The sequence below is a fragment of the Anopheles ziemanni genome, chromosome X (genome assembly GCF_943734765.1).
Source record: "Anopheles ziemanni chromosome X, idAnoZiCoDA_A2_x.2, whole genome shotgun sequence".
Classification (NCBI taxonomy): domain Eukaryota; kingdom Metazoa; phylum Arthropoda; class Insecta; order Diptera; family Culicidae; genus Anopheles; species Anopheles ziemanni.
Window position 1 is genome coordinate 15,413,368 of NC_080707.1, and position 15,350 is coordinate 15,428,717.

Sequence of the window (15,350 nt, forward strand, 5' to 3'; positions counted from 1 at the left end):
AGCATCAACTGGAGGCGGATTAAGGGTTCTATGGGTCGCAGCTAGCAATTGAAGACCTGTAGCTTACACTAAGTAAATATCACACTTTTCAAATGATAATTAAATATGAGAAACAATTTCAATTTAAATTATATAGCGAGTTTAAAAGAAAAAAACCCATATTGAATGAATGATAAAACAAACTTATTCACTTAAAGTTTTCCTTATTCACTTACATATTTTTAGTGTCACTTTTTACGATTCATCAAATATTGTCATTATTTGCAAAGTATTATGAACAATTGATAACTAATTTCATTATTTTTTCGTCTCATTCGGTTGCTTCAAATCATTTCTCTGATGACGGTTGGAAAAGAAACAGTGTTAATAAATTTTGTACATTTTATTGGTATTAGGAAACTGATGCTTTTATCGATATTACAGGAAATCACTTGCATCCTTTAATAATCCAAAACATATTGCAGGTTTCCGAAATCATGAAACCAGTCTTTCGAGTTGTGAAAATTTCTTCATGTATTGTTAAAGTAATTCTCAAAGGCGATGTATGTCAGTGCATTAATCTGTTAGTTTTTCATTAAAGAAAAACACAGAAAGAAAGAGGTGTTTGTACATTTACAATCTTAATTAAGTATTTTGTCTTTGGAAACATGCAAAAATATGGCCGAAACGTTCATGACCTTGAAAAGTTTGGTCCCCAAGCAGTTGTTGTCGATTGTACCCCCTGTGATCCGCCTCTGTCTATGAGTAATATTTACAAAAATTCTCCGTGATTTAGCTTCCACTTCTCTACTGTCTTCTCTTCACCCTCCCTGAATGGGATTAATTTGTTTTTCTCTTGGGATTTGTTGAATGTCCAGGTTTCCCATTTTGACATTCCACTTTTATGAAAGCAACGATGAACCTCGCAACAACCCCTTAAGTGAACGAACCTATATGAGGTGAGGGATGGGTTGGAATCCCATCTCACTGTCGCACGCCAACCCACTACCACTTGACACTGCCTCGCGCGTCATTTACGATCGGTTTCGGTCAAACGCGGGAGTCAAGAAGCGGGACTCCTATCGCTCCACGGTTGGGAAGGCTATCTGCAGCGGATAAGAGGCACCTTATCGTGGCCGGTGATTGACGGCACTGTCGGCAAGAAGGTAATCATCTGACGCTCATTTAATGCTCTGCAATTGAACCGCGGGTGCATATGATCGCGTGGGGGAGGCACGAGATTCGATGGATACATCGAATGTGATGACGTTAGTTCCGGTCGAGGCCATCATCAGTTCTACTGAGGTAAGAATCAGTCCGCGGTTGGGTTGGTATTTACAGCCCCACTTGTAAATTTACTCTATGTCCATACACCCTTTCCGCAAGATATGTTCACCCTTCGAGTGATTTGGTAAGAGTTCGACAAACAAAAAGAATAAAATTTCACCCTCAAACGAACTAGAGATAATGCATGACACATCCACATCAAAGCGGTCTCAGTTGTGATGGTTAATTCCAATGGTTTACTCCCTTAATAAGTTCCAAATCGTAGCTCATTGGAATTTGGAGTTGCTCCAAAAGAAACTAAACGGTATAAGAATAAAACCAGTCGTTAACATCCTGTCATTTGATATACGACTCAATGTGTGCTATGAGAGTAGACTTTCTATTCCAATTAATTCTGGTTATCCAACTCCTGGATATCCAGGTTTCAATCTATTTTGGAGAAACTACAACCTAGCGCATGGTTTTGTCGAAGCGTTATTCAGAACTGTTTTATTTCAATAAAACAATTAATCGAGTGGATACAACTTGCATGAAAAAAAATATATAAGATATGATTTACCGATATGTTATATGCTATGTATCATGTACCTCGCATAAGTGGAATGAGTGATCACCATAAGCTGCCCCGTTGCCGATGATGAATGAATTAGCTGGCGACCTGTTGGCGATTTACGGTCGCCGTAAGGTTGTCTTCCACTCCTCCATTGACGATTTCGCTCGAGTTCGTTCGGTGTGTTGGAAGTTGCTGCTTGTGGTCGTCAATCAAATCCTGCCCTGAAGGTTGCGGCTCACTCGACACCCCAACCCATCGCTCCTATCCATGCCGGTTCTCCCGTAGCGTTTGACGTGCCGGTGTAAGAGGCAGCCACATGTTCGTCTAAAGTTTCCGAAACCAAGGAGGGGAAGGGATAGCCTCCAGGTCGATCGATTACTCCAGATGGCCATCAGATAGGTAGCGCGGTGCGGGTAGGCAGAGGCACTTTAATCGATACATCATACTGATGGCGATAAGATAGAGCGCAGTATCACCTGGCACCGGTGATCCAGTGTATTACGGTGGTGGGTTTCTTACCAGTTTTTCTTCTCACCATTGTTGGCCGACGGGAGTCAGCTGCCTTCGCCATCGATTAGCGTCAACGCTGGAGGACGAGGAGCAGTCGGGGGGTAGTTCTTAGTGCCCTTTTATTCATGATGATATGATAACGCGATTGAGGGGTTTTGTTGGGACTTGACTGCGAATTTTTGCATCAGTTGCTGCAGTTGAAGAGAGAGTATGCGAAAGAGAGAGAGATATATATAGAGAAAGAGAGATCGAGAGAAATAAGCGAAAAGATAGCTAGAAGGAGAAGCGTCGCCTGTTGCCTTCCTTCTGGATGTTTGGAGAACTGTTTTCATTTTGTTTGCAGTTGATGTACTGGAAGTGTGTGAGACCAACGTAGGCAATGAGTTTATCGAAAACCCTCACGTGATGCCAGATTACTGATTGCTGGTACTAGTCGCTATACCTGCACCTGAAGGTGTGTAAGGGTGTGTAAGCAAATTCTATATCCACCGGTTCCTACCTGGTCAACCTGGTCTCGGTTTCGTTGTAGGAACAGATGACTCAGGGTGCTCGTAGATGGGGGTTTACCTTGGGTAATCACCGGACGTCCGGGCGCTCGTCTGCCATACACTGCCGTCACTGTAAGGGTAGTGTTGCGGTTCGTTTGAGGGTTTCCCTGAGGTATCTCCAGAACTAAACCCTGGTACTACGACCAACTCCAGACATGCGACCTCGCTACGCAAATCGTAATCGATCTAGTCGCACCGAACGCGATGATCGATAGTGGGATAGGCATCTAAATGATTACGGTGTACCTACTTTTTTTCGTGTGTGTTATACAATTATGTACCATCTTTTATTGAGATATAGGATAGACAAACTCGATGTGCGATGTCTCACTCGCTCGTTCGTAGCTTGGGGGGAGGGTTACGTAGCATAGTCCCGGTGGGAATTACAACTACCTCCGAAGTGGGGGACGACGACGACGACGCAATCGATCGTTGGCAGAGCGATTGCCAAAGCACAGGTTGCGTGCGTGCGTGTATGTGTTAGCATACCGGGGGTTGCACGGCTTTGGACCGACCGGTGCACGTCCCGACGGTGAAGCCTCAGTCGTCGGACGCACTTGACGATGATAAGGTGCTTTCCCGTTTGTCGTATCTGCTAGTTGAAGTGCTAGAAGCATCGATTAAAACCCCTCCCCCGTCTGGAACCGTAGGAGAACGAAACACCTACGCGCGGCCTATAAAACTATCGTGTGTACCAGCCCGTAGTATCTGCGAACTTAGTATAGTTTGCTGATATCCAGAGAGTGTTTTGGTGGTGCAGTTTGCTGGTATCTGGTCCCTCGACCCGGGCACCAGATGCTCCAGTGGATGGCAGTGCAGACGGGGTCAGCAAAAAAGGCTACGTAATACCACCGCACACTAGCCAGCACCGGGATGGACCACATCGCCGAGGTGACGACCGGGCTCTCGTACGCGCCGGCTGGCATCCTCTTCGGCTACCTGCTGCTACAGCCGGTCGCCGGGGACGCGCTCATCGAATGCCTGTACCTGGAGACGATGTACTGGCCGTACATCATCGCGATCGTTGCGATGCTGGTGACGGTCGTGATCACCAACGGCCTGAAGCTCAACTACCGCAAGACACAGTTTATCCATCTCTACATTGATCTGGTGGCGTGCCTGTTTTCGCTCGCGGCCGGCCTAGTCTTCCTGCTAGTGGACGGTACGTTCCATCACGGGTGTCTCTACATGTTTTAAATATGTGTGTATGTGTGTGTGTGTGTCGGTGTGTGAATCAAGTGGTCGCTATTTTTCCCGCGTAGTTTATCTTATCAGCAGCTATTGCCTCGAATATTGGGGCTCTCGAGCGGGTCGTACTATCTCATATACCGCCTCAACAGCTTCACCGCACCCTCCCCAACGTGCCCACATGCCCTTCAACCAACTCAGTACCCGCTCCCACCGACCCCCACTCTTCCTCCCCACTGGCTTGTTCCCGGCATGTATCTGATAAGGCGTGGTGTGGCCTGCAACGGTGGTACGGGGCTTTCTCACCTGCTTCAGAGGGCTATTCTGGTTTGGCCCGTGAGTCACGCATAGAACGATTCGCGATTCATTAGGTCACGTACCCCCGTTGTCTTCCACTATCAACCGGGTGCAGCTCAATCAACCTCCGGCAACTCCTCGCCCGCCCTTGTGGATGCCGTCTCGAGAACTAATTGACACCTGTCAGACGGCGTGCGGTACAAGATACTGGCAATTGGACGCGATCGGAGTCGCAGATAGGTGCTACCTACCAATGCTACCCGGCGTGTAGCCCGCTACAATCCGGCCCGTGATCTCTATCAAACCCTTCAACCCATGATCGTGATACGACAGCTACAAGCACCCGTCGAGAATTCTGCGGCGAACCGGGGAAGTGTCCAGGGAAGGCCGGGCAGTGCGGCAGACGTGTTCTGGGCATCCACTGTTGTGTAGGAGAAGAACGCAAGCGAGTCGGTCGTCACCAACTGGAGCAAAGGAACAGTCGCAAGATCTAGAGAACGAGATGTGCTGTGGCGCATCTTCCCAAAAATTTGCGTCGTTGTTCTTCATGTTGTGCGTGTGTGTGTGTGTGTGTGTCACCCCGCCCCATCGTCGACCCGAATTCCACCGACATCGATTTGTTTTGATGCTTTCCTTATCACGCCCGACCGGGTCGAACTAATGGGAGCTTTGTTTGCTCACCGTGTTAGAGGCCGATGTATGGCGCGTACGGTGTGGCCAAATTCCGATGGTGTGATAACGCATGCGTACGGGGAAAAAATAGTGGCACGTCCAAAATAGGTGGCTGGTACTAGATAGGGTACAATCATTACCTGGTGTGTCGTTGTCGGTGTTCGGTGTGATGACAGAGGTTCTCAAGTCTGACAGCGGTCGGATGTTACTGCCCTTATTGATCGAGGTCTATTCGCATTGCAGATGTCATCCCAGCCGTGTACGTTGGTGCCGTAGCGATCGGGCTGACGCTGGTTCCCGGCCTCAGCTACCTGCACATCCGCTCCAAGGGTCGCCACCGGGCGATGTACATGTCGCTGTGCACCTTTTGGTTCCTGTCCGGTGTGGCCTCGACCGCGACTGTTATAGCGCACGAGGACGAGCGTATCGCGGCGGCGGACGGTGCCGTGGTGGAGGAGACGCTGCACCAGAATGTGGCGATCGCACTGCTCGCCAGCAGCTCGCTGGTGATCGTGCTGATCGGTCTGGTGGAGCTGCTGCAGCGGGAAGCGATCGTCGACTACCGGAAGCCGCTGGACTACGACACGGCGATGGCGCACGACAGTGGGCGGCTGCTGAGTGGCCGTCGGCGCTCCTTCGGTACGTTCGCTCACTTTGGCCGCTCGCTGCAGCCGGGCAAGTCGGCGGTGTCGTCGGCGGCGGCTGCTACCGCTTGGGGTGCTGGCTCGACCGAGCAGATCGTGAGTCCGGCGGGCGGCTGGGGCGGGTGTCGGTACCGCTCACTCTGGACGGTGTACGCCATCGTGACCAAGCTGGTGGGCTTCATAGCCTTCTACTGGGTGCTGTTGGACCTTGGAATGGGGGCTACCGTGGACCTGCTCGAGGAGGAGGCGGTGTGGTACTGCGTGTACTGGCTGATGGCGGCCGGTGCCCTGCTGACCACGCTCCTCACGTTGCTGCTCTCCACCAAGCTACTCTTCCTGCTGGGCTCCGTCTTCTACCTGATCGCGCTGGTGCTGGCCGTCGCGTTCTACTCCGCCGACCTACGCCCGACGGAGTACGGTGCCGTGTCGATGGTGCTGTTCGCCTGCCTCGGCATCGCCCTGCCACTGCCCGCCATCAACATTCTCGAGCTCGCCCCGCTCAACTACAACGAGGCGGCTCTAGCGCTGGGCACCGCACTCGAGCTGCTGGCCATCGCCCTGCTGCAGTACTTCGGTACCATCGATGGGACGCTGTTCGGCGTCGAGGAGTCGGCGGACGACGTCGAGCAAGAGCCCGACAAGGACGTCATAGCCGCGCACTACATCACCGCCATCGTGCTCGGCGTGGTGTGTGCCGTGCTGGTGCTCTGGCACATGCCCAACACCAAGCACAAATCGCTGCCGGAGATCGAGAGCGACCTGGGCCGTATGCGGTCCTACTTCGCCTTCAGCCGCCGAGCGCTCGCCTCAGCCGCTCCGGAGCCAGCCGCCGCGCCGCGCAGCGAACCGTTGCCGAACGGGGTCGGTGGTGACGGCGTCGCCTCGATGGGGGAGCTGTCGGAGGACAATCAGCTGAGTGCGAGGAATGCGGCCCGCTTCGCCGGCCTCTACACCGAATCGCCCGGACCGCGCGACGGCTCATATGACAGCCGCAGTCGCAGCCCCTTCAACGACTTTGGCCACGAGCTGCCGGCGAATGGGCTCGCCAATGGCCATCACCATCACCACCTCGACCACCACGACGAGCTGCGGATGGCGGCGTCCCTCGCCGCCGGTCGCTCCCAGCGCTCCCTCTCCCCCCGCCACCCGGTGGACGACCACAGCTTCCAGCTGCACCAGGAGGCGCTCCAGCGGCAGCACGAGGCCAACTACCTGAACGCGCGGCTCCTGCACCACCAGCAGCTGCAGCAGCGTGGCCTCGACTCGCCGACCGGCTCCGACCAGTACCTGCGCGCCCGTGGCGTCTCCCCGCTACCCGCCGTCCCCTCGCACCCCGACGCCATACGGCCGGTGCCGCTGCTCCCCGTCGCGCGGACCGGCAGCCGGGCGGCTCAACATCGCGGCGAACCGATGGCGCTCGGGTCGCTCACGGTCAAATCCGAGCCCGGCACCGTCCTCCGGCCCATCCTGCTCACGCAGAAGAGTGACGCGCCAGCGCCCCCACCCATGCCGCCGGCCGACTACCTCACCAAGTCGCTGCCGCGCGTCAAAGCCGTCCGCCAGTCGCGCATCCCCCCGATCGTCCCCAAGCCGGAGCAGCCCGAGGAGGTGATCGTGCCGGGCGTCGAGTACTCGCACAACCTGGTGCCGAGCCAGTTCCTGCGCCAGACGCTGCAGAACTCGCAGCTGTTCCGCTAACCAAACCTTCCCCCTCACAACAACAAAACTGAAAGAAAGTCCGAGCGTCCGAGTTGCACCCACCACCTCCCCGCCCTGTGTGCTACCGAAATAAAAAATCCCGGGAAACCTATTTACCAACAACCTGGCCAACAATGAATGGGTCTTCGTTTCGAATCGCTGAAAGAAGGTACCCCAATGTACCGCAGTATAGTACATGCCAACATGCGAGGGTTTGTTATAAAACTATTTGGACCCTTTACCCTGTTTACAACGAACGCACAACGAGCTGTAGCCTTTGGTTTCTTAAAGTGTTTAGGAGGGACTGGGGTAATATGCACCCCCGAGGCAAAACGGACCTTTTCCAATATCTTAAACAAAAATTCTAAGCATTTCTTCCATTCATTTTCTTTAATGATCGACAAGTGATTAATTGAAACCGGACATTAATGAATAATTTTACGGTGGCTTATAAAAATTAATGCTAAGTAACCATAACGAAATAATAAAAGGATCGACCGATCTATAAACAGAGTTACAGAGTAAAAGAAGATGAATGTTTTGCAGTTAACCAATGGGAAAAAAAAGTATCTATTTGCTTCAACACACCATCTTTTAAGAATATATCAAGCATTGGGGTAAAATAATGCGTTGAAAAACTTAAACAATTCCATCTAACTGATATCGAGCAATGCTTCATTGACACATTGTGTTAGATTTTATCAGACATTTGAAAACGCTGCATACCATTCAAATTAAAAAAAACGTTATGTCTTCTAAAACGAGAAAAGTGTTCAAACGAATACTTCATGTCTACTTATTAAATAAGCATCGTTAGAGAAAATTAATAAAATTAAACTTCGAGCAGTAAAACAGAAAACTTATTGACGATAAAAGTAATAGTTAACATTGATTTTGTTGAAAAGCACGTAAAAAAGACAAACATTTGTAATTTTTTACTGCCACTGTTCAAACAGCATATGAAAATATTGGTAAGTATTTCAGATTTCCTCGTAGTTTAAGTAAAATTGTGTTCAACTGTCTAATCACGTAATGCACCCTTTTGGTCGAGTAAAATGCATCAGTTTGTAAACAAACTAAGACGAATTCTTATTATCGATTTTCAAGTTCATAATTCATAAATAATTAAACATTGCTAGAAATTCGAGGAAATGTGTTTTCAACTCTATTTAAAATGGGTTTTGTGGCATTGAATTTTCCATTAAATAATTCAACAGTAAAACTACATCAAATAAATCAGTTGTATGTTACAGATGAAGCATATATATAGCTTTGGTTTAATTTAGCTGTACGACAATGCGTCGAGTACGACAATGAGTCGCGAAAACTTGAGTATTTTGTGTTACAATTGCTGCTTTGCAAGACGGTATGAACTTCAAGACATTTATTTTTGTTTTAAAATGTTTCTTAAGCCTGGCTAAAACAAAAAAAACGTGATGCAAACTGATCTAGTAGCCGAAATTGCAGATGATGTTGTTGCAAGGGGCTACGCACACGGTGCTCCACAATTTTTGCAAAATTTCTTGCAGCAAGAGTGAGCAGCGCTATATTGTGTTCCTTTGCACCGGAGGCGAAACCAAAGCTTCGCTTCTTCCGATGTAAGATCGCTCTTTCACAACTGTGCTATATACCGTCAGCTGAGCTGAGGGAGGGGAAACTTTCCAAGGTAGAGATCGCGATCAGATCAGGATCGTGTATACACACATATGTATATATGCAGTCCAATCCGGCAGCGAGAGTGAGATTTCCGATCCGCTTAACATATTCCATTCTTGTCTCAGTTATGTAAAGGGGTATCCGAGACCGACCAGAAACGTTTCCGAGAGATGTGGCTCACTACCACTGTTTTGCATTGTGTACGTACACGAAACGTCATTGCATCCCGTTTTTTCCTTCCACCGTGTTTGTTGTTCTTTCTCTCTCCGAGGTGTGAGCAATAGGTTAAGCATAAAACTGCTTATATACGTAGCGTCTTATATACTGTCGTCGGTATTGTTGTGTGTGTGCTCAAAAAGGATGATAGTTTTGAGAGAGATAAATCTCTTTCCCTCTCTCGGTTAAGTGATCGTATAAAACGGGCCGATCGGCCAGCAAGGAACTCATTGCTTTTCAGCCGTTCCTGAAGAAACATCCCGTAATTGCCCTTTTCCTATAGGTGATGGATAGAAGTGATCGTATCAGTCTGCAGTGAACCGTTGGAGGAGTTAGATCGTTGTGTTGTGCAATATCCGTGAAGTGAAGGTGAACGTATTACAAACAAGTATAGTGCAGTGGAAGTGCATCGAAAAGACTATCAAGTTTAGTGTACAATTTCTCGTGCGTGTTAACTTCGCCAACAGTCCACCGGTATGTAATTTATTTTGTTTCCTGGCTTGATTTCATCTATCAATTCAACCGCACATCACATTCAGGCTTCATCTATCAATTCAATCAATGAAATCACTCATCAGCACAACTGCACCCTCCGTCAACATCAACTGTTTTTCAAATGTCAAATTCTTCATTCAAAACTTCATCAACCAATACAATCAATCCTTGAAGTTGAAGCTTGCGGCAGGTTTTCGAGGAAATAGTTCGTTATTAGCGCTCAAATTGTTGCGACTTAGTTGTGAAATATTTCAGTACAACCCAATTAGTTGCAAACGGGTGCTCGGCTTTTTGCAAAGACGTGGTGATGAGGATAATCCACCGCAATAACGCGTACCATTGTTGGTTACCAGTGAAACAGTCGGGAAAATGAAAGGTGCCCGAGCGGTACGCCTGAATCGTGAAGAAAGTTATGTTTTTATTTTTCCAGTTTGTTTTCTATAGGAAAATGTTCTTTCTGGATCCACGCTCGCTACCAAATACCAGGCGACTTTTTTTTTTATACTTTACTTGGACGTTTCGATCGCAATTTTTAGTAGTGCTCGTTCGGTCGAAATTTTTCCGATCTCTTGAATCTCATTTAGAATTTCCAATTTTCGACAGCATTTCTGAATATGATATGGTTGATAATACTCTACCCTTCTCGAAACCGAATGATTTTTTTTCTTGAGTGCGTGCTTGTTAACCTCAGCTAGGATCAACTTCAAAATATTTTATTTAAAATTTCTGTTCCATACAACTTTGGAATGTTGGACTGTGGTGTGTTCACTACGGTCCGATGAAACAATACATGGAAAGTTTTTAATCTCGTAAAATTTTAGAGGGTTAAAACGATATAAATATTGAGAAATGTGTTTGACCGCGTCGAAGAAAGTGTTTCGTTTTTTAAACGAAAAACATGATCGTTAGTTATCCATGACCTTATTTTGAGTCATTTGTGAAAATGATGGTTAGAGTAAAATGCTGATTATCAAAATCGATAAAATATTGGCGAAATCATAATAATATTTAAAAACTACGGAATATTTTTTTTATAGAAAGCAACCAGCTTATGTAAACTTCTCCTGAAGACTTGTTTTAGAAAGCATTTTCAAGCATTGGAAATGATGAGCAGTGAGAACTCCGTCGTAAGCGCATTGAAGATCAGTTCAGTTCAATCAGTTTCCAAATTGTACCGAAATCGTATCAAGTTTATTTAAACATATTTTCCATTTTAACAATTTGTTGTACACCCTGTTTATTTGACTCATGACTTCTAGTTTATTATTAATTTTAGTGTGCCACACTTTTTTAGTGCCATCTTTTTTAATAACATTTGTTTATAACCTTCACAAAACCGACGATTTTGGAAGGCTAAACAAAATCTTAGGTTCCCAAAGAATTGGTATTACGATAATTTTTTAGCTACATTTTCATTTATTCGAGGGACAAAACCTTTTTAGAACTCATGACATCTGGCTATTAAAAAATGATAGCCATGGCAGTTAACGTGTTAAAGTAATCTTGTTTTGCTTGGAACTCTGAGCAATGCCGTCTTGTTTTTTTTTGTTATAATTTTTTTTTTTTGGTTTGACGAATCGTGATCAATGCAGCATCATATTTGTTTACGGTTAGAAACTTACAGTAGTACAGTCAAAAAATGTATGTTGAATCTATTGTTACACGTAATTATATCTGTACTACGTTTCGACCTGTCGATACACTTAATGTACAAAGGACGCGGCCAAAGTGGTTTTAGTCCGGCGTGCTTATTCCAATGTCCAGACTAGATCGCTTTGGCTGTCTCCCTTTGGACGAAATGTCTACCGGAAGCGGTACTTCAATGAATTAATTTTTACACCCGTTTCGTTCATATCTAAATCGCGCAATTTCTTCCTTTCCTTTCTATTTTAACAGAAGAAATAGAAAGAAGAAAGAGACACAGAGAACAGAAACCTATTTCTTAACAGAAAAGAGATTTGTTTCAGTTCTGGTTTTTTAGAAAAATAATTTATCTCATTATCATTAAGGCCAAAAATTTAAAAATAATCTCGGGTGTCACATAATGATAGCCTCACTTCAAAATTTATTGAAATTAATAAAGCAATCCTGTTCCTAGCTATGTCACCAGTTAGCAAATGTAATTTGTAAGTTCTCTTGCTTTAGGACGTTGACTGCCAAACGTTTTTAGCAGTACAATCTTTTTTAATAACTTTTTTTATAACATTTATTAAACCAACAGTTTTCGAAGGCCAACCAAACACATAGCTTACCAAAGAACCTGTTTTTAATATTGCTGTAGTTTTTTTGTTGCATTTTCTTATATGTATGGGTCAAAAACATTTCAGAACTAATTGCTGCTGTCACCCAGTTTTGCGTGCCGTGGCAATCAACGTATTAATTTGTAATTTAATGTTAGTATGGGCCGTGGAAAACAACTTACGGAACGACAGAAAAGACCAAAACGGTTTGGGAAATGTTAGTCCGAGAGGTTTAGGGACGATAGCAAGCATTACGAGATTGTACAGGGCTTGAAGTTATAAATAACATAGTTATAGAATTTATAAATAACATCTTTGCTGATAAAATCATATATAAATTGGCAAATAAGCTTGAAAACATTATGTAAGAGATCATGAAACACTGGAAACGCTGTTAAGCACACTCGAAGCCTGAACTTCGAAAAAAACGAAGCTGTCGTCCAAAAACGTTCTAAGTAAAATCATGAAAATCATAAAAATAGTTACCTCTGATTGACGTTTTCAGTATATTCAAAGAAAATTCAAAGCGTTGGCCTCAGAATTTATCATTTAAAATTGCAACTCTAAGCACAACCGTTACCGGCCGGGACGGATGGTGATCCGTTCCACGATGTTCGGCTATAGTGACACCGGTTCCGATTGTGCTCGTCTTGTCACGTTGGTGCTAAACTAAACTAAACCAACATAATGCGAGGAGAAAAGGTAAATATTCCGGTTTTCGTTACTTTTATTATGAAAATCGGCGTATGCACCTTATTCACTTCAGTTCACTACACCATTTAGTAATATGTCCACTATGCGTGAAAACATTCTCCAAAATTAACGTCGGTCTTTTACGCGATAATTTTTCGTAATTGTTTGAATTCGTTACGAAACTGCGTATAAATAGTATTTGTACTTCCGGAGATTGTTAATCTAGTGCACTAGCAAAGATTAATTTTGTGTACGATTTTGCTTCTATCAGAGTGATACCTTGGTAAGGTAACTGTAATCCTGGGAGCAGTTATCTGGGTTGGCCTCAGTGCGGTAACAAACTGGCATCTGCCATGCAACGTCGAGCATCGATCTAGTTCAGGGATAATTTCACTGTATTGTTTCTTTTATGTATTATTACATAAAATGTATTATGTATTAATAAATCAATTTTATGTATTGATAAATAAAAATAAACGATACAACAATCGCAAGTTCTGCATTGTAAATGTCAAACTATTCAATTTTGTTTCCTCCATTAAATCACGCAAATAAAGTGTGACCATAAGTAAATTGAATAAAAAAATTGTCGCCAAGGAGGCCGTAGTGTCTTGCGCGAGATGAAACATCAAACGTTGAGACGATGTTGCTCCTCCTACTTCTCAACTGTCTCTTCACTCATTCTGACTCATCAAATTCCGTAGAAAATATGTCAACTGCAATACATGCGCACGGCAACAGCAACATCCCCTCTTTGTTTTTCCAACATCATCCACAGATCATCATACAACCGCGATGAGAAATCGTTTCAACGGTTTTACTTTTCCTGTTCCTCCGGAAACATCCTGTTCAAGTGTTAAGATCCAATGGCGACAGAAAACTGAGACCTTCCCCCCCTGTTTGAGTGTTCCCTTTCCGGCTGTAGTTTTTGTCGTTTTCATCACTTTGCATGATGGTGTCGAGCGGATGACGGTTAAATCTAATGAAGAGTTGTCCCCGCTTCGCCTTGCAGATCAAATAAGCACGTACGAGAAACCCTGGCGTAGCAAGTGTGAATCGTACACGTGTAGGCTTCATGCCTCCATACATCTGGTGAACGAATATGTACAACGCATTTGTGTGTATGTGATCTTTTCGAAGGTTGCTTATGATTGACAGTGGATGACTTCATCTAAGTATGACGTGACGCAGAGAGAATTGCGCATCGATTTCATAAATACAGACAGTACGTGACATATTCGTGTTGAAAGAATTCAGCATGTACATGTTGGCAAAGTATATAGCTCTCACCTATCCAGGCGCAGCTTGTATGTTCAAAAACGTTGGAACGATCTCCTTAAGAGGAACATTCAACAAGAGGTTCAACAAGTTAATATGGAATTGTTTGTTTCAAAAACATTGCAATTGAAAAATAATATTTGATCCCTCAGCATTTTACTTAGATCAATGGATTTAACGATTGATTGGAGTTAAATCAGTAAAGTTCCGATTCACAAATTTCCCTAGTGGTAGGATTTATTAGAGCTTGTGTTGCGAGAAACCCTGAGTGACCTGATCGTACTCGCTCAACAAAGACCGACCAAGAGTAGATACATATTTACACGTCATTTCTCTGAGTTGCTTCAGATCTTGAGATGAAATGAGCGAACTCATTTGCACTGCTTATTTCTCTGAGAAACTGAATCTCATGATGACTCGTATTAAAGACGTCGTTCAGCTGGAACTCAGCTCATTCCTGTAAAGGAATTCAGAAGTGTTGTGTTTTATGTGATATTCGTGCCAGGTGCTGATGAAAAAAGTGAAGTGTTTTATACGTAACCTTTTCAATAGTATGGTGAAATTTTTTACGCCGATTCATAATACTCTTTGTTGATTTCCTTGTACTGGATTCACTTGACTTGAGTGTCTTCTGGGCACCTGAGAATTGATCAAATATATGTAAGTAGGACAACATAACGTTTATGAACCATTATCTGCCGCTGACATGTTTCGGAACGTTTCTCGACACGAAAACTGTCCTCGCTTATAAGCTGAACGTTGTTACGGAATAGAAAATAGGATATCCTGTATTCCTCAGGTGCTGATGGAAGAAGTGAAATGTTTTAAGTGACTTATACGTGACCTATTTAATTGCGTGGTGAAGATTGTACGGAGATTTATAATACTCTTTGTTGGTTTCCTTGTTTTGGACTCACTTGACAACATTATTTTGCAGAAGAAGTTCATTTAAGTTTACTTGTTCGTTTTCCGTGTCAACTGCTACATTAATTTCTTGTATAAACAGAGAAAAAATTTGTTCAATTCCATCTTCCGAATTATTAACATCAATGTCATTCGCGTAAACTTCTTTTCATTTTTCGCAGCATGGTCGTTTGTTTTGATAAATTTCAGTCAACAAATATCTTGAACTGTTCAATAGTTTGTTCGTATTTGTATGCTTTTTTGCTATTTGAACAATTATACTTTCATATATTAGATAGAACGTACTGACTTTGAATTGTTTTCTCGGTATAGATATATGTTCATTTTTTTATTGTATTTATTTTTATGTTTGTTATTTTTTGAATTCGCTCATTACAATCATCAAACGATATGCCAGTTATTCCTACAGCTTCTCTTACGATTTCGTCAAAGTTATTTCTGAAATTATTTATAAAAATAGAGTAAGAGATCG

At 44.5% G+C, this 15,350-nt stretch overlaps 1 protein-coding gene across 1 annotated transcript; it reads left to right on the top strand.

Moving 5' to 3' along the window:
• The first annotated feature begins 3,750 nt into the window (after window positions 1-3,750).
• On the top strand, window positions 3,751-7,376 carry LOC131291314 (uncharacterized). Its single transcript, XM_058320511.1, has 3 exons — window positions 3,751-4,039; window positions 5,278-6,745; window positions 6,830-7,376. The coding sequence occupies exons 1-3, from the start codon at window positions 3,751-3,753 to the stop codon at window positions 7,374-7,376; spliced, it is 2,304 nt and encodes a 767-aa protein (XP_058176494.1).
• The last annotated feature ends 7,974 nt before the right edge of the window (window positions 7,377-15,350 follow it).